This window comes from Triturus cristatus, chromosome 1_1 (genome assembly GCF_964204655.1).
Source record: "Triturus cristatus chromosome 1_1, aTriCri1.1, whole genome shotgun sequence".
Taxonomy (NCBI): domain Eukaryota; kingdom Metazoa; phylum Chordata; class Amphibia; order Caudata; family Salamandridae; genus Triturus; species Triturus cristatus.
Window position 1 is genome coordinate 579,491 of NC_140579.1, and position 24,154 is coordinate 603,644.

At 46.2% G+C, this 24,154-nt stretch overlaps 1 protein-coding gene across 1 annotated transcript; it reads right to left on the minus strand.

The window, feature by feature from the left end:
* Positions 1–516: 516 nt before the first annotated feature.
* LOC146869035 (leukotriene B4 receptor 1-like) lies at positions 517–23,834 on the minus strand. Its single transcript, XM_085607271.1, has 2 exons — positions 23,704–23,834; positions 517–3,563 (listed from the first exon to the last, which is right to left on the minus strand). Exon 2 carries the CDS (start codon positions 3,536–3,538, stop codon positions 2,456–2,458), a length of 1,083 nt encoding a protein of 360 aa, XP_085463397.1. The 5' UTR covers positions 3,539–3,563; positions 23,704–23,834; the 3' UTR covers positions 517–2,455.
* Between the last annotated feature and the right edge of the window lie 320 nt (positions 23,835–24,154).

Genomic DNA, 24,154 nt, shown 5'->3' on the forward strand with positions numbered 1-24,154 from the left:
AGGTGGATCCTTGGGTGCCAGATTCGGGGTCACAGTCGCCGGGGGGACGTCCTCAGGTCCTTTGTCTACTCTGGCACAGGCCAGGCTTGGCGGGTGCAGAGTGTGCAGGGTTCGCGGTTCCGGGCTGATGCCAGGGGTTAGAAACTTGCTTTGAGCAGAGCCACTGCTCATGGGACTCCCAGATGCTCAGAGTCACAAGGTAGCCAGGTCCTCCGGGGTTTGTGAGGTTGCTGCCCACAGGAGGTGCCGGGATTTAGCAGGAGCAGGTTCGAGGGTCGACAGGCCGGTAGGGCTGGGGCCAAAGCAGTTGGTGTCTTCCTCTTCTTAGCAGCTGCACGGCAGGTCTTCTTTCTTCTTGTTCTTCTTTGCTTTTTCGGAATCTGGAGAGGGAAGGATCAGGGTGCCCCTGAATACTAGATACACAAAGGGTTCAGCGCTATATAATGTACATTTGTTAAACAAAGTTCAGGATTCACACCAAAGAATAAATTATTCCAAAGTCTTCATTTCTTGATAAAATATGTTTCTTCTTTATTTCTCTTTAAAATGTTTTCTTTATTTTCAAGAAGTCAAAGATCATAGCCAACGCGTTTCGTCTCACATCGAGACTTCTTCAGGGCTTGGCAGTAAAATATTGCGTGATCTCGTCAAATCCTAATTGTTTCAAGTATTCTAGACTTCTTCAAAAATCCAGAACCTCTATGCGGTACACAGTATCCGGAATGGCATGGTAGCCCGAGATATACGTCCTTCGTGTTTTCGATGCCCCTGAATACTAGATTTAGGGGCGTTACAGGTAGGTAAAGGGCAGGGACCAATGGGTCCCTGCCCTGGGGTGGGTACACCCCCTATCCTGCCACTCTCCTGTGGGAGGGGGGCAGTAGCCTAGTCCTGATTGGGCAGGGCTTCCCATCTTCAAGATGGCGAGAGCCCGGAGATGTGCTTCACCTAGCCTCCCCCACCTGAGGGGTGGGGTTGGAAGAGGCTGGCACATACCCTGTTTTTACTTGGGGTTTCTGGCCAGTCTTCCCGCCAGAGTGGGGGTCAGAACCGGTGGGGGAAAGGTGCGGGGTACAGCAAATGGCCTGGAAAAGCTCACAAAGGCGGCATGCCTTTGAAGCTTCCCCCTGCCCATCCTGGGGGAGGAGACCTAGCACCTCGCCCAGGATGTGCATTGTTGCAGGCCCAGGAGAGCGGGGGCTCTCCACCCAGGGGTCCAGCAACAAATCTGCTGTGTGGCAGCCTAGGCAGCCTCTCAGACAAGACATGGATTGTAGTTTAGGTTTCAGGAGGCATCTCTAAGATGCCCTCGGTAGTGCTTTGTACATTAAATCCCACACTGGCATCTGTGCGGGTTTAATGTGCTGAGAAGTTTGATACCAAACTTCTCAGTCTTCACTGTTGCCATTATGGTGCTGTGGTGTTTGTGTTTGACGAGCTCTCAGCACCATATACTCTTAAATGGCAGCACTGCACTTACAGCGCCCAGGAATGGACCTGGGTACTGTAGGGGCACAGGGCCCATGCTCCTGTGCCCACACCACTGGCATAGGGCACCCAGCTAGAGGGGTGGCTGATGTATGCCAGGGCAGTGTAGGTTGTGGGCATGGCACACAGGGATATGGGCCATGTCAACTCTTGGTTTTGTCTTGTACAAAGACACTCAGCCTGCAAGGGCAGTGTGTTTGTGTTAGGGTGCAGGGCCTCTAAGGGTGGCACAATAACTGCTGCAGCCCTTAGAGGCCTTCCCTGGTCACAAGGTCCTGGGTACCTAGGGTACCATTTACCAGGGGCTGACATGTGGTCAGGGTTTGCCAATTTGGGTTTTAGGGAAGGAACATAGGCCCTGGGCCCCTGATTGGCAGGAGTCCAGGGCACACTCAGTCAAAGTACATTCAGCAATTCAGCAAAAAGTGGGGGCATACCATGCAAGAAAGATGGCACTTTCTCACAGGTGTCCCTTCCTGCACATAAACAATCCTAAAATGCCATTCTGTCACTTTCATGAGAACACCCACTCCAGAGGAGGGCCATTGTCTGGTACAATGTTTATATGCCACTTTCCCTTGGTGCATGGTGTGGCAAGGACAATTTAAAAGGCTTAACAATTCTGTGCAGGATTTCGCTATCAATATCTCAGAAGAGACTGCCCTTCCAGTGACAGACCATAGGTATATTCTGGCATTTCCCTCCCACTTTCTTAGGCGATAGTGTCAATTAATGTGTATTTTTCCAGCCACAAATATGTAATCAAGGATTTCCCTGTCATTGCTTTAGGTACCATACTAAGTTAAATCCCTCTTTGAAAAAGGCCTATGAGCCTGAGATTTCCACTTCACTCTTTCTCAGACATATTCTCTGGTATTGACTTTTGCATGTGGGTGACATTTTTTGTGCTATTTATCCCTGTCTGAGATGAAAATGTTGTGTGATGGTTCCCATTAGTGTTGGCTCTTCAAGCTGGAGGAAGTTTGGTAGATGGGGAGATGTCTAGTACGTTGTCTCTATTAAACTCCTGCACTTCAACTCCCGTGCTGGCATCATTGACAAAGTCCTTTTCCAGGTCCCTTTGGGATTTGGTTCTCCGGTGCAGCTCCCCAACTGTGCCCTCAAGCAACTTGACAATGAAGTTCATACCAAACACCCTGATGAAGTTGCTGGCCGCAAAGGCATAAAGCACTGGGTTAATGCTGAAGCTAATGAAGGCCAGGGTGGTGGCTAAAGCTCGACTTGCTTTCCAGGCATGCTTAAGCTTCTCTGCCATGTTCCCTGTGGCCACTCGGGAGGCCACCTGAATAACATTGACCACATGGTAAGGCAGCCAAAGCAACGTGAAGGTCAACACGATGGCCAGGATTAGTTTTTCAGTACGGACCCGCCGCCGGAACTTTGTGGCCTTCAGTTTCCGTAAGATGAGAGCATAGCTCGTACAAATAATCGCTAGAGGGACTAAAAATGCTACCACAGTCTCTAAGGAGTAGTGGAAGATAGTGTGGCGGCTAGAGGGATGGCAAGGCTCACAGATCAGCATCTTGGTGTTTGCTTCTTCCACTACTTCGCGGTAAGCAAAGGCTGGGATTGACAGCAGCATGGATGCTACCCAAATACCCAGCAGAGCTTTCCTGGCCACATGCTTCTTGCGGATTGACTGCACCATCCAGGGTCGAGAGATGGCCAACAAGCGATCAAGGCTCATCAAGGTGATGATGAAAATGCTGGCAAACATATTGACGCAGGCGAGGTAATAAACAATCTTGCACATGACCCGGGAGAAAACCCACGTCCTCATGATGAGAAATGTGATGAAGAACGGTGTCAGGATCAACACAGTGCCATCGGCCACGGCCAGGTTGAGGATAAGAATACAAGTGACAGACTTTTCCTTGCCCCTCATCTTCCCAAGGATGCTCCAGATGATGAAGACATTACCAGGTACTCCAATGAGAGCAGCGAGCAGCAGTACGACAGTGCCTGAGATACTGGAGACAGACGAGGTGACCAAGGTCTCATTATCAAAGCTTTTCACACAGTGGTTCATGACTGTGCCTGGTCGTGTCTTCTTCCTGCAGTAGAAAGGGAGAAAGGATAAGAAGGCATCAGAGAAGCTAAGGCATGAGCGGAAGAAATTGAGTGAGAAAAGGGTTCACAGGATAAGCGGAGGAAATGTGCGATCAGAAAGAAGGGAGCCTGCCAGAGAGCGACAGTGCAATAGGATGGTCTTAAAAAACATAAAAGATTATGGTGTGGCAAACACTACTTCAGAGACGGACTAGCATGATAAAGCTGAGCAATTCAGGATCAAGAGGGTGACCCTGTAGGGGAGAGACTGATCAACATGCTGATCAAGAATGAAATTAGGATAAAAAAAAGGGAGACTGCAGGAGACAGACAGTAACAGGGTAAGCTGAATCGAAAGCACACTTCATTTGATGTGATTTTGCATAAAACGAACAGAAAACATCATAACCTTCGACACTCTCCCATTGGGTCACTAACATCAATCTCCGATGCACCAACATAAGTTTCAAGCACACTGCTGAAGACACCAAACCTTGCATCAGCCCACAGGTCGATACACCAATCTCTGAAGCAAAAACAACATACCCCAAGCCCTTGGTACTGCCAAGAAGTGTCCTCTGATAAAATAGTTCACTGATCATAAGAGCACTGGTGCAAGAAACAGACACACACAGAGACCTCATCCCTCTCAAAGCAGCATGCACAACTTGAAAATGTGAAATCACCCAAGCCTAATTAGACTTCCATCGTCATACAATCCCAAGACAGCAACCAAACTGTTCATGCCAGCCTGCATGCATATACAGCTAGCTACTGCCAGTCCACACCGTCTACAGGAATACAATGCCATCAACAAATACTTCATTGAAACAACATCAACCTCACCAACAATAAAACTGGCAACCAGACATCACCAGGTCGTACCAAAGAGGCAGGCATTTAAGCTGCTGACAATACACAACCTTGTGCATGTAAACTCCCTTAAAGGTATCACGTATAAAGTCATCAAAATCTCTTCTTCCATCATCAAACTTCTCTCATCAAAACCACTAGAACTTGGCCTGAATTCACAATATACATATTCCCCGCTAATTTGTCAATACACTACAAGCGAGCCAATAAGTGCTCAAACACTGATCTCCTTATTCTGGAAAAGAAGCTGGAAAGAGCCATAGCAATACAACAAACACATATCAACCAGCATCAAGGCTTCATACCCAATTGGCTGGGCTCTATCTTCCTAGCGCAAGAAATAGAAACTATCCTAGCAATTGGTAATGCCTCAAAATCGCTAAAAAGCAAATCTTTTCCACTTCTTACACCAGATCTACCATCAACATTCAGTTTGTTTTCGGCAGACAAATAGTTGTTACCTCCTGGCCAGTCATTGTCCAATTGTCCCAGTCCCTACTTCATGAAATTCATACGGGCACAATATCTACCTATACTTCCAAAATGAAAATGAACTGCCCTGTAATGGGAGAATCAGGAAGGGCTCTCCTGCCGCTAGCAAACCCGGAAGACTCGGACCACGCAAATATTTGCAATATTAGAAGAAGAAGGTAGAGGCTTTACTTTTACGCAAGGCTGCCAGGAATGTACTGTCAAGGGAAGGGAAAATCATTGAAAAATCTAATAGGAGAAAATCGCTATGTTTCCGGGAGGAAGGAGACCGGCAGAGCAGAAGGGCCAATAACCGTAGTCTCTCACAGTGGGACCGCTCATCCTGGGAGAGGAGGACATGACATGGAAGGAAAGTCGAATGGTCCAAAATAGAGGAAAAGAAGATCAGGGTGTGAGGAAAGGTAATCAAGGGTGACAACACCGATTCAAGGCTTATGATGAAAGACACTCTGGGCATCTCAGGAACCAGTCCGGGCACTGCCACATTGTGTCTGACAACTCCTAGCTGTACGGCTATAGTCTCTAGGGCAGTATCCGCGCTTCCCTCTTGCACCTTTATTGCACATTCTCAGTAGGTTGTTATATTTTTGCAAGTCGGTGAACAGGCTGCTATATTTTTATGATCCTGAAAGATAATCCATCTGACATATCAGCAATACTGAAGCGATGTGAGCAGGAGGGGAAGGAGCGCCTCGATGGTGACAAAGCAGCAGTGTCAATATGTTAGGAAGGTCTATGCATCCCTCAGCAAAGGTGTGTGGGGTCATGGCCTCAAAGTGTGCTGGTCCTCGTGTTTGGAAAGCGTGTCACAAACCTGTTCAAGGTCTCATCCAGCCATACATCTGTTCTCAATTTAATTGTGTAATAAATCTAAAGAGGAATCTTACAGCTCACTACGTGTGTGATCACATGGGTTTATATCTAAAATAGTGAAGAAGGCCCCTTTCTTGCATGTGGTGATCCTAATCCAATTACACCATACAACCCTTCAAACTAGACCAATCACTGATAAGTAGCCGAATTTCTTAATGGTTTAATATTTAAAATCGAAAAACACATAAACCATACCTACTGACTGCTTTTCTCTGCTGCTACAGATCATTTGCATATATATTATAGGACAAGCTCCTTACTATATTGACACTAAAGATCTTTCACCCGCCCAAATCTGGCTTTCGAAAAAGGGATGTCTGCGGCACTCAATGCAGTCACACTTACACTCCCGGCCACAATCCTGCAAATCTGTCTTTGGGTAATATTGATTCTATTTTGTTCTGGACAGATCATCATGTAATCAGATTTTATGTTGATAGACCAATTTACTGATAGCTGCCAATAAACTCAAATGTGTGGTCGAAAATGTATGTTTACAGTCAAAAAGCTCCATTTATACCTCCCGGTAAGCTACTAGAAGGTTGAAATGCTTCTACTACTGTCTAATTGCGTGTGCAATTAGACAGTAGTAATCCCCACAAAATTTGTGGGGAGTGGGTGGATCATGGTGCCGTTTGCTTTGAGAGTGTGTGAACACCTACAAAGACATGACTTTGTGTGTGTATTTTCAAACTTATCTCCACTGCTATGGCTGAACTAAATCCTCCTTCCGGGGTGAGAAGGGGGAACTAATGCTGGAATGAAGGGGGATGCAGCCACATCCCGGATTCAGTAGCTATTCTTGATCCAGATCGGGGGATCCGTCTAGACCCAGTAAAATATGCTGAATTTGTTCTGGTGTAATTTGAGATCACCGGGATACAATTCAGTAGCGCCCTCAGGTTGTTTGCTTTCTGTTCAGAGCAGCAATGTGCAGGCTAAAAAGGGTGCAATATTGTGAAACGTGCTGGGCGCTAGGACCAGCACACAAGGTGGGAGGAGAACCAGGAGGGAAGAGGAGGAGCGAAGGCGGGGAGAGTTAGTTAGAGTAGGAGCAGGGTAGAGGAAAGAAGGGAAATAAAGAGCATCAAGAATAAGTGTTGGTGTCGTGATTTACTGTCCTACGACACTACAACTGGCGATGAGGAGTGGTCGGGGACCCTGCCTCCCTTACCTACATCCTGGTGTGCGCTCCGCTGCCTCGGAGCTGTGCTGTTCTGCGGACCGGGAGCTCACCCCGGTCGCGTTGTGCCCCTGCCGAGTTGCTCGTCGGCTCCGCTGCCTCGGAGCTCTGCCGCGCCCTGGGGAGTCCACCCCAGCTGCTCTTCGTTCCTGTGGTGCTGCATTTCCTATCGCGATCCGGAAGCCCACCCCGGTCGCGAACGTGCCCCAAGAAGGTGCATCGTGTTGATTGCGACCCGGGAGCCCACCCCGGTCGCGTTCTGGGCAGTGAGCACCCACGTTGCTTCTGACGTCTGCAGGAGGAGTGCTGAGTCGTGTGAGGCGCCCGGTGGCTGAATTCATCAGCGTTCAGGTACCAGTGCCTGTCCGTGTCCGCGCTGTTGCAGCTGCTGCCACCAGTGAGTTGCGCTTGCTATTCTCGCAAGGAGCGAGATTTCACGGTGGCCATCTTTGAGTCAGGCATCTCCACCAATCCCCTTGCAAGGAGTGCCCAGCGGCCATTTTGAAGTCAGGCAATGGCTGAAAATAGCATCAAGCATTGGCAAATATTATTCTGAACAGTTATTACATGCTCTAAATTATATTACAAGACAACATTAACATACTACGTGGACTGCATCTCTCCAGGGCTCCCTGGTGATGTGTCTACATAATATCCAAGTGCGGATAAGCATCACATACATTGATTTAAGCCGAGTGACAGGCGCTGCGAGGGCTCCGGTGCTAAACTGTTCACTGCAAGGGAGTTGGCCAACTGTCTTCTACACAGTCGCATATCATGTCTGGATCACCCACATCAAGACAGAGTCATGCCTCTGCGAGTGCCCACACCGGGCCGGAGTCGCCTACTTCCACCGCGCAAATGGGTGGACACAGACTTGGCAAGCTTGGAGTCCCGCCGGAACCCCTAGTCCTCATATCGGGGGGGGAGGCATGGGCCTTCGCTGGCAAGAATGGCTAGAGGACTTCGAAGACTTCATGAAAGGGTCACATGTGACTGAGGAGGAGCAGCAACTGATTGCACTACCCAATTTAATCGGGAAAGACATTGGTCAGATCATAAAGGAACTTTCGGCTGACGCTGCTTCGTCATATGCCAGTGTACGTGACGCTCTCAACAGAAAATTTCTTCACAAACGAAATATTGATTATGAAAGGTACACATTCAACCTGGCATCTCAAGAAAAAGATGAGCCCATGAGTACTTTCATTACGCGACTGCGATGTTTGGCTTGCTACTGTGAATTTGACTCCTTCACGACGGAAGACGCCCTTCACCTGCGAATAATAGAAGGATGCCAGTCTGAGTCGTTACGTAGACGCCTATTAAAGAAAAGCTACTCTCTGGATGAAATTGAAGAAATGAAGCGAGTACACGATCAGGCAGAAGAACATGCCAAGAGAATGGAAGCTGGAAGAGGCGAAAAACGTGAACAGGCATTTAGGCTCCAATCTCGTACCACTAAAAGGTCCTCCCCTGCAAAGCAACGATCATCCAGATCCAAAGTGCAGTCTCATTATACAAGTCGCCGTCGTCGCAGTACCAGTCGTACTAACAAAAGACAGGAGCGCCAGCTTAAATGCTACCGCTGTGGATATGACTTCCCTCACACGGAGACCTGCCCTGCATTAGGCCACAAATGCAGGAAGTTTGGCAGGGACAACCACTTTGAGAATGTGTGCGGAGCACTATGCAAAGACAATTACCGAGACAATTACAGACAGTCCAGACAGTCCAACACTTGACATCATGCCAAAGCAGTGTGGGACCGCAGAGATTCGTCCACTGGTTCTTCACAGTCCAGCCGTCGTTCTCATGAGACATACCAATCCCATCAATCGCAATCCCGTGAGTCAAGGTCGCTGTCACCAATATCGCAAGACAGTGATGAGTATGTCTGCATGGTCGCGGATCCGGACCGGCAGAAGAAATACCCACGATTAGACCTTAAAATGGACACACACTTAGCCAAGTTTGTTCTGGACAGTGGAGCATCTCTCAACGATATCGCAGTTGCAGAATACAAGAAAATGAATCCGCCACCGCACTTGCATAAAGCTGCCGTGCGGGTGTACACCTGGATGTCAAAGGAACCTCTCCCATGTTTGGGACAATTCCCGACTAATCTCACATACAAAAACAGGTCTATTCCAGCCCGCATTCATGTCATTGATGGTCCTGAAGTAGATTGTCTTCTTAGCTTGCCAACGGCAGAACAACTTCGACTAGTTGAAATTTTGTACAAAGTTGATGATGAACCTGACATAGTTCACAAGTTTCCTAAGCTATTCACCGAACTTGGAAAGATGGCTCATTGTCAGGTTCGACTGCACATAAATGAACGTGTGACTCCCCTAGCACAACATCACAGAAAACTTCAGTTTCACCTTCAACAGTCTGTAGAGGAGGAACTGCAGGATCTTCTCCAGGCTGACATCATCAAGAGGACATCAGGACCCACTTCCTGGGTCTCTCCAGTGGTTGTAGTGCCAAAAAAGGGCTCACCTGGCAAAGTGCGTCTCTGCGTAGATATGAGAGCACCCAACACCGCCATAGAAAGAGAACGGCACCCAGGGCCTCACATCAGCAACATGATTGCGTCACTCAACAGTGCTCAGATATTCTCCAAACTAGACCTTAACAAGGGCTATCACAAGCTGGAGCTCCACGAGAAATCGAGATATATCACCACATTCTCGACTCATCAAGGCCTGTTCAGATACAAAAGACTCCGCTTTGGAGTTTCTTCTGCTGCTGAGATTTTTCAGGAGGCCATCAGGAAGGTAATTCATCACATGCCCAACAAGCTGAACTACAGTGATGACATCCTAGTCTATGGCGCGACACTGCAAGAACATGACACGGCGCTGGACCGAGTCTGTCATGCTCTGTTGGACGCCAATCTCGCTTTAAACAAAGACAAATGTGAATTTCACAAATCCACACTAAAATTCTTTGGACACATCTTCTCAGGCGCAGGAATGAAACCAGATCCAGAAAAGATTGCTGCTTTAAATGATACCCGGAGGCCCAGAGACGCTGGAGATGTGCGTTCATTTTTAGGCATGGCAAGCTACTGTGCACGTTACATCAAAGATTATGCCACCATCAGTTACCCTCTGAGAAAGCTGACCAAACAAGGACACCCTTTTCAATGGACCACGAGATGTGATCAAGCCTTTCATGCAATCAAAGCTGAGGTTGAATCTGCCAATAACCTTGCATATTTCAATCCTAGAAGGAAAGCGGAAATCACCGTGGATGCGAGTCCTGTAGGACTTGGAGCTATATTAGCTCAATATGACAGAGAGAGTGATCAGCGGTATATCATAGCATATGCCAGCAGGAGTCTCACGGACACAGAGAGAGCATACTCTCAGCCTGAAAAAGAAAGCCTGGCGGTAGTCTGGGCTTGCAAACATTTTCACATCTTTATCTACGGAAAACACTTCACACTCATCAAGGACCACCAGGCCCTAATAACCATCCTTGGAAATCCCCGAGGCAATATGCCGCCCAGAATAGAGCGCTGGGGTTTCCGCCTTCAAGAGAATACTTACACCATCATCCACAAACAGGGAAAAGCTGCAAATCCAGCTGACTATATGTCCAGACATCCCAAGGCAACATCCACATCCAATCACTCAGTAGCTGAAGAATATATCCATTTTGTGGTGGCTCAAGCCAGACCACCCGCCGTCCCTTTGGAGGCCATCCTTGACGCTACCAATGAAGATGCCACACTCCGAAATATAAAACATCGCATTCAGACAAATAGCTGGAGACATCTGGAGGAATCCGGACAGAGTGAACACATTGACAGTCATGAGCTGTCCTCTTTCAGACATGTGAAGGAAGAATTGTCCATTACCTCAGATGGTCTTATACTAAGGGACAAACGAATCATCATTCCGAAACAGCTGCGCCAAGGAGTCATCAACCTAGCGCATGAAGGGCATAGAGGTATTGTTGCCACGAAGAGGACTCTGCGGGAGCGAGTCTGGTTCCCAACGCTTGATCAGATGATTGAACTTACACTGAAGGACTGCCTGCAGTGTCAGCTAGTGAGTCGAGAGGATCCCCCTGCGCCTCTCCAAATGTCTGAACTGGCGGATGGTGTGTGGCATCATGTCGCAGTGGACTTCTTTGGCCTGTTACAATCTGGCAAGTATATCCTGGTCATAATGGACGAATACTCACGTTTCCCTATTGCGCATCTCACAGCATCAACTAAAGCGGCCTCCACTATACCTGTAGTGGATGAGGTTTTCGCAACATGGGCATACTGAAGGTAGTGAAAACAGATAATGGCCCACCATTCAATGGGCAAGAATTTGCTGCTTTTTCCAATCACCTAAACCTCAGACACAGGAAGATTACTCCATTGTGGCCACAAGCCAATGGAATGGTGGAAAGATTTATGGCCACTCTAAAGAAGACCATTCAACAAGCAGAACTGTCCAAATGTGATGTGCAAGTGGCGTTAAATGAGGTAATACGAGCATATCGAACCACACCGCATACTACTACAGTCAGGTGCCTGGCAACACTAATGCTGGGTCGCACCGTGCGCACAAGAATACCAGTCTGGGAAGACGCAGCCAGTGGCATGTCTCAAGACTGAAAAAGGAGAAGATGAAGGAATACGCCGACAGACGAAGAAAAGCTGCACAGCCATCTCTTCAGGAAGGAGACTGGGTATTGGTACGACAAGAAAAACAGAGAAAAGCAGACTGTCGATATCATACATGCCCCCTAGTGGTGACGAAACAAAAAGGGACCATGATCACAGCTGAATCGGAGGACAAGAGAATCACCAGGAATGTGACGCATTTTCAGAAGTGCACGCCCCATGTCAGAGAAGCGTTATCTGCACCCCACAGTGTGGTCCAAGGAGATGCACCCGAGTCAGCAAGTGATCATCGACCCGCCATGTCTCCTGTCGAAGGGGAACGGGCGGGTCAAGAGGTATCCCTACGGCCGCAGCGAACTCATCGAAGACCCGTTCTCCTGATCGAAGAACTGTAACTATGGTGTTTTCTATTATTGTATACTCTGACATGCATGGACACACTTGAAGTATTTCAAATTGTTTAAGAAGGGGGAAGATGTATTATTGTGAAATGTGCTGGGCGCTAGGACCAGCACATGAGGTGGGAGGAGAACCAGGAGGGAAGAGGAGGAGCGAAGGCGGGGAGAGTTAGTTAGAGTAGGAGCAGGGTACAGGAAAGAAGGGAAATAAAGAGCATCAAGAATAAGTAAGTGTCGGTGTCGTGATTTACTGTCCTACGACACTACAAAGGGGTTTCTGATTTTAAACTCCAGCTGGGTTCAAAACAAAGTCTGAATGTAAAGGGCTACCAGCCCTCCTTTTGTTTGAGCCTGGTTGGGGCGCTATCCAGAGCCTCTCACCTAGCTGTCAGTGCAATGAAGGATGAACCAGGGTGCACAACTTTTTATCACTTGACAAGTACTTAAAATAAACTACGATTTAGAGGTAAGCTTTTAACTGTGTTCAATTCCTGTATATGAGACATATGCATGACCTGAAATCATTTCACATGTATCAGTCTGCACAAGTATTTACACAAATAACAATTTAAATAGCACTTAGTAGTTGTATTTAATTATTTTATAGTGCTACTCAACCCATTGTAGGAGAGTGCATTACATCACACGTGCACATTATACACTGACAATAAATCATACAAGTGTGTAAATCAATGTACAGGATGTTCCATAAGACAGTGACCATTTCAAGATATAGGATTCACACATCATCTTTGATGGTAGGGATTATATGTTGCGAGCGCATGACCAGGAGAGACACAAAGTCAAGATTTAAAAGGTACCGCTGTGCTTGAGGCTGGCTGTACTAATAAGACTTTATTGCTACTCAAGGAAACCCTTTTTAGCAGCCTTCTAATAACAACAGATTAAGAAAAAAATAAGTTCTAAACCGTTTGCATGCTGTCCTTGATGCAGTGTCATAGCTCACTGAGCCATATTAGAAGGATTGCAATTTATGAACTTCAAGTGATAAAATAATTTCTGTCAAAAGCAGTAACCCACTTAACTGCCCACAAAAAAATTCAAAAATCTGTCATCTTCATGTTACATGATGTGCTTTGCAGGAGAGACATTACTCTTCCACGCTGCTTTATGAGTCAAAAGGGTGACTATACAAAACACAGATCTCTCCAGCAAGTGCATTAACCACCATATCTTACAATTATTATTATTCCCTAAGATTGATTGGTCACTCAAAGCTCTTTGTAGCATGGCCTTCAACCCTATAAGATATTTTAAAATGCCTTTGCAACCAATTAAACCGGAAAAAATGTACTGTTAAATTTCTCCTTGTTGGCAATCTCTTTGTACTAGAGTTTTAAAGAATTTATAAGTTGACTTTCGGCCTATTTTTCATGACACCACCCTCTTTTTGTTGCCACACCTTAACCCCTAATTTATGGAATTTTAGAGTGAAGTGTTTCCAATTCCTTCACTGCAGAGAACACAACAAAGCAAAACTTAAAGGCAATGTAGGAAAAGGGGGGTTTCCACTAGGAAAATTGATAGAAACGTGGAGAAAAAACACTGCATACAACGCAGCATTAGGGAAACAGCAACTCTGATAAATGCCACATTGAATTCCCAGTAGTGAACCTTAAAACCAGGGCCTGGCACCGCTTTCCAGGCCGATAACTAGGAATGTATGGATACCTCTCAATTCACCCTCCTTTGGTGAGTGACACCCGGGCTGAGAGGTTATACACCGCAAATCTCCCTTCTTCTCCTGGTTTTCATAGTGCTTCCTGCATTGTAAACAATTACCTAATTTTTGGTACAAAGTCTATTACAGGGATGAAGGGCCCTGCCACCAAGAACCATAAGTCAGCTTCTATGGAGGCTGCAGGCGTTGGGGAGAAGGGGAGTAAAGAGGTGCATGACCTCCAATTTTTTCATAGTGGGGAATCCTTGGGGAAGGAACAAGGACATTTGGTGCCTGGGCCTGCCACAGTTAAGTGGCAGGATGTTGACATTGAAGCACGCATCTGAGAACAGCGCCTCCTGATCCAAGAAACTGAGGAGCATTGGGAACGCATGTGCAGTGCCAGGGAGGCTGCACTGCACCAGGCCCCTGTGGGGTGAGGGGTACACCAAGTCACTGGTGTGGAAGAGAGGGTTTGGTAGGGTGATGAGAGAGGGATAATGGATGCTGGATTTGGGTGCCAGAGGACCAGGAACTAGGCACAAGCACACAAGGAGCTGGTGCAGCTCTGAAGTACGGTGGGGCAAGGGACCCACCAGGTTGGAGCTGCCTGGTGGGGTATAGTGCTTTAAGGCCAGTAGGCAAGACTCGAAGACAGATGGTAATGCCGACGGGGTACATGATGGCACCCAGACGTTGGCCCGGAGAGATGGGGGTCTGCGGCGGCCCTCCCTATGCCGAGGGCTCTTGCTACCAAAACTCATCAAGGGCTGGTGAAGAAGAGTGGAATTGTGGTGTGCAAGGCAGTGTGTGATGACGGTGCAGGTGAGGATGAACTCGAGCTGGACTTTGTCGATGGCAGCAATGAGTAGGAAGAAGGTAAGCTGCATCATGATGAGGGCATTGCAATGCAAGAAGCAAGGCCAAGAGGGACAGAGGAGGCAACAGGGAGCCTGGTTGGTGTTTTTCAGTAGCCAGGTGCGGACAAGGGAAGCACCTTGGACAAGGCAACTCAGAGGAGCAGTAAACGTAGCAGTGACAAGAGGGATGTTGGCGCCTTGCCATGTTTATGTGTGTTTATGTTTATGGATTTGTAAAACGCACAGCTGCCCAAGGGCTTCGCAGTGCTGCGGAGAGGTGATGTGTGAGGAGATTAATAGATCATCGGGGGAAAAGCCACGTTCATATCTTAGTAGTCTCATTTCTTTGGCCAGGGAGTTCTACAACCTTGGGACCAGGGGCGAAAAAGATCTACCTCCCCATGTGGATCTTTTTATCCTTGTCGTCTTCGTGAGCAGGTGTGAAGATGATCTCAGAGACCTTTTGGGCATGTATGGGGTGATGAGTGTTCTAAGCAGGGCTGGTCCCTTGCAGTTCATGGTTTTGTGGGCCAGACATAAAGATTTGAATTTAATCCTGGCTTGGATCGGCATCCATTGAAGCAGTTTCAGTGAGGCTTTCGCTAATTCTTGCCTGGGTATGCCTCGGAGTATCCTGGCTGCCGCATTTTGAACCACCTGTAGTCTGTTCACCACATATTCAGTTAACGGAGATTGGTGGGCAGTTTGGAGCACCAGGGAGCCCAGGTTTGGGAGTAAGACATGCAAGTCAGTGGGTGTTGGGGATGGGGTTATCGATGAAAAGGGGTTACAGGCTAAGGACACCTCAAAGGTTGGAGAGTGGCACCCAAGTGGACTGACAGTGGCAAGGCCATTAATGGGAAAGGGACACAGACAGACGAAGCAGAGGGGATAATGCTGTGGGTGGGGAGGAAGTGACCGAGGAGGACAAATATAAGAAGTGTTTGTCATACATGGGTTTGGCAATGCCCCAGGGGTCCCACCTTTACGATAAGACAAGAAACAGGATCTGGAAATACTAATACGTAGTTGTATTGACGGAAGATGGCTCCTTCTACATCTTAATATAAATGGTTCCCCCATTTCCCTTCTCAACATATACGGTCCTACTGGTGTTGATGCACAATTCTGGAAGAATATGTCACACACCTTTCACTCATGTCCTGACAATACTTTACTGGTGGGTGGGGATTGCAATCAAGTCATGGACCCTTTCACGGACAGGAAGTCCAATGTTAGATACATTCCCAACAAAATGCAAAAGACTTTCACGACTACCATTCATTCGATGGGTTTGGTTGATGCGTGGAGAATAACTCATTCGGACACTCTCGAATACACTTTCTTTTCTCCTACTCACAAATCCTTTTCTAGAATAGATCATATTTTTTGAGTCCCCATCTTCTCCCTAATTTAATAAATGCTGACATTGGGTCAATTCTCATTTCTGATCATGCCCCGGCTTTCATTAGTCTGGACCTCCCTTCTGAACCTTCCAAGACACGCAGATGACGCTTCAATAATTACTTACTCAAGGATCCTAACTTTTTGGAACGTTTTAAAGAGTTCTGGCCAGAGTTCTTTCTTAGGAACGCCAGTCCGGATATTCCTTTTCATACCGTATGGAATGCCTTCAAGGCGACAGCCAGAGGATTAATTATCGACTATGTTGCGTTTAAAAAGAAACAAGGTATAAAGGACTCCGCTTCTCTTCTAACTTCCATTAAACATCTTGAACACGCCTACTTCACTTCCAATAATGCAGATACCCTTAAGAAATTAATTCAGGCTAAACTGTCCTTTAATAGGAAGTCAACAGAGGAGGCTTCTGGGACCCTACTTAAAGTTAACTCTAAATTGTATGGGGGTTGCAACAGATCTGGCAAGCTACTTGCGAATTACTTGAAAGGAATGTCCCAAAGATCTAAGGTAGTCAAAATTACTGATAACGGTGGTGTGGATCATTTCAAGGACGATGAAATACTAAATTGTTTTACAGACTTTTATAAGACACTTTATACCCCAGAATCTTCCCCCTTCCGATGAGGCATTGGATTCTTTTTTTTGCAGCCCTCCCTCCACGTCAATTCTTCTTCTCTTGATTGCTCTTTATTAGAAAATTATCTCTCTCTTTCTGAGCTTAAGTCCGCTCTAGCCCAACTACCTAAGGATAAGTCCCCTGGTCCGCACGGCTTCACTGCAGAGTTTTATTCCTGTTTCTCCCAGACTCTCCTTCCACACCTTTTATCTTTATTCCAACATTTCATGTCTAATAAAGATGCTTATGGCTCCTTTCTTGAAGCATTCATCTGTCTCATTCCTAAGAAGGGCTAGGATCCATCTTCTTGCGCTAATTATCGCCCCATCTCTTTAATTAATTTAGACTGTAAGATCTTTGCCAAGGCCCTTGCTCTTCGCAATAATAAAGTGATCCCCGATTTGTTTGGATATGAACAAACAGGATTCGTTAAGGGTAGAACGATTGCGGACAATTCTAGAACTTTTTTAAACATTATACATCTTGCTTCCAAAAGCTCCTCCCCGGTTGCACCTATTACCGAAGATGTGGAGAAAGCTTTTGACCGCATTAATTGTCTTTTTATGATGCGTGCTCTTAAGTGGCATGGCTTTAGTCCTGTTATTTTATCTCTTATTAGTTTGTTGTATTCCTCCCCACCACTTCGGTTTTCGTTAACGGTTTTCAATCCGCTTATTTTACTCTATAATGAGGCACTTGCCAAGGTTGCCCTCTGTCTCCTTAGCTTTTTATTTTGTCTCTCGAACCTTTTCTTCACTCCCTTAGGAACTTCCCTGCTTTTTGGGGCTTTACTCATAAATCTATTAAAGTCAAGTTCACTGCCTATGCAGACAATATTTTGTTATATATGTCTGATCCTTCTACTTCTTTACCCATTTTTATTGACCTCCTGTCTTCTTATGCTGCCTTGTCTGGCTACAAGCTAAATTTCTCCAAGTCTGAAATTCTTCCCTTAAATAAATATTGTCTTAGTAGTATGTTTGAAGGGACAAACTTCAAATGGAACACTAATTATATCACTTGTTTAGGGATAAAATATTCTTCTTCAATTGCTAAAACAGTTCTACTCAACTTGGATGATATTTTATTAAAGATTTCTGGCATGACTGAGAGATGGTATCCTTTATTTCTGTCCTGGTGGGGTAGGCTGGACACTTCTAAGATGATGATGCTTCCAATCATTAACTTCTACCTTTCTATGTTACCAGTACGACTTCCTTTAAAAACAAATTTAAGTATCTTGAGCAAATTTCTTTGGAATAACCGGAAAGCTCGCATTCCTTTGTCTACTTTGTCTGCTCCCAGGGGTCAACTTTCCCAATTTCCGTCAATATCGCTCTTCCTTTTTAATTCGTCAAGTTCTGCCCTATCTCTCTTCTTCAGATGATCCTCCTATCTCTGTTTGGTATAAATTGGAGGAATTCGTTATTCATCCACTTCCTTTTTCTTCGTTAGCCAGCTGTACTCGCTCTCCTCGCTCTTTCAAATCCCCTACCATTCCTCATCTTATATAGACCCTCTATTCGATTTTTTCTAAATCGCGTTCACCACTCCAGTTATTCCTGGATTCCTCTCTTTGACATAATAGATCCATTACAATTTCTAACCGAACTATCTTCTGGAAAGATTGGATTGTCAAAGGGATTATACAGGTTAAACACCTAATGCATAACCAGCAGCTTTTATCTTTCCAGGAGACTCAGTCTAAATAGGATTTACCTTATTTCTTCCCTCCCTAAGTTTGACTCTTTGAGAATGATTTTAGCTCAACAGCTTTCTCTTCTCTCTGAGACTTCCTCCTCTTCTTCTGACCCCCCTCCTTCGCTAGCATTTCCTACTTCCCTTTCTGTTCACATATACAAATTTCTCTAGGTTTCTCTCCCCATTCGTCCCAAAACCAAAATTGAACTTTTATGGAAAACGGATTTACAACATACTCTTTCTATACACACATGGAATTCCATTTGGGCTCGGATACATCATACCTCATGCAGCGCCAGTACCACTCAAACTCCCTATTATTTTTATCAGAGATCATTTTTAACCCCAGTAGCTGTTTCCAAATTCAGTCCTGACTTAACTCCTAACTGTTAGTCCTGTAAGAACACTCCTGGCACATATATCCATTCCTTTTTTTCTCTGCCCCAATATTTCTATTTTTTGGACAAAGGTATGCAAGTCAATTTCCTCCATTTGTTCCACTAATTTTCCCTTTGATATCCATTCCATTTTTTGGGCAGTAATTCCATACGTTGGTTGGGCATTCGTAAACTAGGCTCTTTGGTAGATTTGTGCATTGCTATAGCTTTTCAGGTTCTAACTTCTAAGTGGAAGGATGCCTCCAAGGTCTCCTTCTCTGCCTGGTGTAATCTTTTATGTCATCATCACCGGCTCGATAGAGCTTCTGTGACCACCTCGCAGCAACGTATTCGAAAGGAATCCTTCTGGTCTCCTCTCACTAATTACATTTCTTCCTCTGCATTGCGTGCCAAAGACAGTAGCTATGTTTTCAGCCGCCATGAGTGCTGCGTTTATTCCTTTTTTATAATGTTCATGTTTTATAGATATATATTGCTATTTGCGATTCTATATTTTCTGTCATCGGTAAGTTGTACTAGACTATATGATAAGGTTGCCGATACCTTTTAGCTTTTATTTTCTCTCTTCCTTTTCCTTTCTCCTCTTTTCTTCTCTTTTTCTTTCCTCCTCCTTTCCTTTTTCTCTCCCCTTCTTTGATCTTTAAAATTCAAAAGCAAAAATGCTAATTTATTATGGTACTCTTTGTTTGTATTTCATTTTTAACATTGGAATTTGACCCTGACAATGTATGAGGTATTAGGTTTTTCATCCCTTGTTTTCTATTGATTTGCTTTGCTATCCTCTGGATTTGTATTTTTTTTTTGCTCTTTACTATAATTGTGTACCTTGTTTTTTTACCTGTTTAATAAAGCTTTCTAAGCTAAACAATAGAAATGTTTTCTGCGGCTTCTGCAGACAACACAATAATATTTAAAATGTTCAATGCACATAGACCATAAAAGTAAACGGTTTGGATCATTAAAAAAAAAGTGCATTCGAACCAGAAATAACCGGGCGGGACTCCTGTGCGTTTAACAGGAGGGTTGTTGGAGGGAAATAGGTTGAACACGGCTTCTAAAAGTAAACGGTAGGGCACTGCGGCCCTAAATCTTGCTAAAAGAGCCACAGAGCAGCACATGTTGCATGCTGGCTGGTAACCTCTCACATACATGTGGCATGATGGTGTAAAGTGTGAGCAGTGAGTACACATTGAAGTGTAAAAGTTCTGCGCCCTGGACTCCCAGGAACAGCTACAGGAGACAGCGGTGGAGCAGAGACCCAGGCATTTCCCACCCCCTCTTTGCACCACTAAAGGCTCACATTTGAGATGAGGGAGGGGTAAGTAGCAATTTTAAATGAAAGGAGAGTCGACAAAGCGTGAGGACAGCAGTGGTTAATTTGTAAAAAATAAGTGCTGGGGCTCTCGTCAGGAGGCAGCTGGCACCAACCCATTTATCCTCCTAGCGCTGCCTAAAATACAACCAACTAGTGGCCATGAAAGTGGGGAGAGGATGTGCTGTAATGGCCAGGGCTGCCGTCTTCGGAGCTGGGTGAAACAGTTTTGAGTCTCTTCTACGGCTCAACATCCTGTGATTCTGGGCAAATCACTTGATCTCCCCGAGCCCAATGTATCTTTGCTAATAAATGAATGTGACCTTAACTGATGCTTAGAAAAGCGCCAGTGTTGATGATGAAGTGCCGGTGCTGAGCACTGGAAGACACCAGCTCAAATTAAGAACTGGAAGAAAGGACAGGTGGCACTGGGTGTGCAAGGGGGGGGTACAGAAGTGTAAAGCAAGATGGTAGAGAACATGTGTGGTTATTCAAGAAATACAGGGGAGCAGCTGAAGACTGTGGCATGGGGAGGAACAGGATGTGAGGGAGGAAAGGGGCCTGAGAAATTATGCAAGACGGGATTGGGGGACAAGAGTCGGGGTGCGCTAGAGTGGGGATGTACTGGAGGGAAGCTGTTCCCTTTGTACGCAGGAGGTGTCAGTGTAAGGGGTGCATTCAATGCAACAGAGCAGGGGCATTCCAAAGGGTACAGGAATAGAGGGGACGAGACAAGGAACGTGTCAGGGGTGGGGTGTAGACATTAGAGAAGGGTTAGGGCAAGGCAATCGAGGTGAAGGTTATACAGAAATAAGGAGAGTGATGCAGGCATGTCCAGGCGGGTGCAGGGATGAATGGGGAAGGGACATGCCCAGATGGAGAGTATGTAGAAATGAAAAGAGGTGAGCAAGGCACATGCCCCAGCTTGGAATAAGTACACATTACACGAGATAAGTAAAATTAAATGGTCCTACAACCTGTGAAAGTAAAGAATCAGAGAGCGGACCCATTCATTTTGTGGAAAAAAACAACCAAATTGTTTAAGAAAAAAGCAAAAAATCGGGCATTGCAATAAGATATATGTAAACAAAAGCACACAAAGCAATCTGTAACACGCTGACTGTGAAAGTAAACGGTATGCAGCATTAACACAGAAGAAGTAGTACAAAGCATCAACGTGGACGGGGATAAGTAATTGGTCCACAGGAAACTGATACGATAGGCATGGAAGGGAGAATGGCTTACATCCAATAGTAACAGAGGAAAGCAAACTGGCAAGCGCATGGATCAATCAGAAGTGAAGGCGGGGTGTAAATCTCTTTTAAGATATATTAAATACAATAGATTTCACAAGCACAGTGCAAGCGCTATGCAGGTGAAACCTAAAAAACGAACAACAACCGTAAGCGGGGACAATGGAGTAGCATTTTTTAGTGCCGCTTAGTGGACAGTAGGGCTGTGGGAGATCCGGCTGCGACACGCTGTGGCATACGTCACATCACATGCCAGACGTGGGGAAGAGTTGATGCTGAAAAGCATTTCACGACATATAAAGTCAGAGAAGTCACGTGAAGGGGTCTGGCTACACAAACTAGGCACTATTTATTCCCACAGCCTCACACCTGACACGATTCAAGCACCAATCCAAGCTCGTCATTGAACAGAACTGATGCCGATGAGCCCTGGCACACATACCGACCAAGCACCATTGCTCAGACCCGTGAGAGGCCAAGCCCCATTACCCATGTCTTACCAAGCCTTGCACAGAGCAATCGCCGTTTCCCACCTCCACCCCCCAAAGAAGACATTATGTTCCGGGGGTCCTTTGGCCTGCTCGGGAGAGTACAGCTAGTGCCAATCGGCAAAGTCACACTTTAATGCCGTCTCTGAAAAAAACTCTTCCTAGCTTTACCGAGTGGGTGTTACCCCAGGAGGTGGTGTGTCCTGCCTTGGGGGGAGAGCGGGGGTGGGGGGGGGGCAGTATAAGGGTGTGTGCAGAGCTCTCACATTTTCCAAGTCCAGAGTGAGCAGCACACCCTGGCCAGGGTTTTTATGGGAATTCTGGGACTTGTAGTCCTGGTTTTATACTTGCCGCAACACGATTACAAATCACAGGAAGCGCATAAGCAAACCAGGACTGGATGAACTGCTCAGGCATGGAACTAGGAAATGTGAGCGCTCTGCTGGGTGGAAGCCCCCAGGGCATCCTTGTGGAGAGAGCTCTCCATCAGTAATGGGACAGAGAGACGTCATCGCTCAAACTCCATCCCCAGTGACCCAAGAACCCCGAAGCACCACATGAAATGCTTGTCTTCCAGCATTAAATCCCCAGTGATGGCTCTTCCGTATGTGGAGGGTCGGAGTCTTATAGTACAGTCTGGAAGCGCTGAAAGGGCAGGTTTGTTAGGGGGTGCAGGGCCGGCTTTAGGGCGGTGCGACCGGTGGCACCGGGTGCTGGCTTCCTGGGGGCGCCGTGCTTGAAAGTTTATTATGCTTTTGAAGCACCTGCTGCAGCGTTTCTTTCCCCCGGCAATTACCAGGCCTCACATAAATGTCAAGATAACTCGTGTGATTAATTATCTTCCTGGAGAGAGATCAGCATTTTGCATAGTTGAGGTTTTGACTTCGGTGAAGTTAGTGTAGAGGGTTAACATGCCTGCTGCAAAGAACGTGTGCCAAGTAGATTACAGAGTGCGTATGATGTAAACAGGTCAGCAGATTACTGCTTTCAAAAGAGACATCCTTTTGTTACTTGCAATTTATAACTTAAAGTCCTAATATAGAATAGTGAGCTATTAACTTTCATCCTAGAACTGCATACACACTGCAAAGTATACATTATTAGAACATTGATTAATGTTGCAAAAAGTATTAATTTGGCTAGAAATCGATTCTTATTATTAAAGAAAACTCCCAACTTTGCTGTTTCTTTTTGGACTCGGAGTTTGTGCTTCTCCACACCAAGCACTCTAAAACTATACTGCCTACCAGTATGGATGACATGTGACTCCTACACTTTTAGTCCTTTGGTTTATGTAACATTTCCTATACACGGATTTACACTCGTATGATTGATTGTCTCTGTGTAATGTGTGTGTGATCCAAAGTGCTCAGACACCCTACACTGGTATGAGTGGCGCTATATAACCAATTCAATGCATCTGAGAGAGTGTGGTTATGGAGACTTCGTCACTGTTAAAGGGTGCTAGTGAGAGAATCCGTGGTGGAGGTGGTCATGGGAGGGGCGCCAACAAACATTGTTGCACAGGGCGCCACCAGCACTAAAGCCGGCCCTGAGGAGGTGGGCTGTTTTTTTGGAGGGGTGGGATATTTGTGCATACTTTCTGGTCTGCTAGGCCGGTTTTTACTTTTAATTTTCCTGAAATTGGCAAAAACATTGATTGCATCAAACACATACAGTCTCCCATATCTTGCAAAACACGTATACAGTATTTCTTTACAGGTTCAAAAGTTCCCGGATTTGCGGATGTGGAGTACTTTTTTAGCCACCCGATTCGCTAGGGGGCCAGTTTTATTTTGGGTCCGAGCTTATGTTTTGTCCTGGTCTATCTAACCCTGGGGGCCAGTTATTAAACAGGCCCTGAAGGACCGGTGTGCGCCGTGGATAGGAAGTGTGTGGACAGGAAGTGTGTGGTATCCTCGTCAGCAGTGCTCCACTGAGGACTGAATATGCTGTACTTACCGCGCGAAAATGTATTCTTTGATCTGGCTCAGCTGTCAGTCATAAGCGCCGTCCTGTCGACGTTCACTGATTAGAGCTTGTTCCTTAATTCTAGCTCCTCGGGTCTCTGTCCAGGGCTCAAGGCGCATTTCTTGCTCTTTAATGCGAACTCCTCGCTTATCCCGGATCTCCTACCCCAGCCCTGGCTTCTCGGCCGTAGCAGCCCCTCGCCTCTCACTCCTCGGGTCTCTGTGACACGCTGTCGCTTCTTGGCGCTAGCCCTTTAGGTCTCATTCATTGGTTCCCAGAGGCCAGCCCTCAATCCTTGCTGTAAGCGCGCAGATCTCGGTCCTCTGCCTTCCAGGCGCTGCTCGCGCTCATTGACGCCTCTCCCCACAGGGTCCTGGCTCTAACCATTCACGCTTCTCTTCCCCTCTAGCGCTCACCTTCCCTCCTCGGCGCTAATGATCAG

Bases quoted from the DNA above. Each gene is read 5' to 3' on its own strand.
- LOC146869035 (XM_085607271.1), bottom strand. From the start codon at position 3,538: ATGAACCACTGTGTGAAAAGCTTTGATAATGAGACCTTGGTCACCTCG.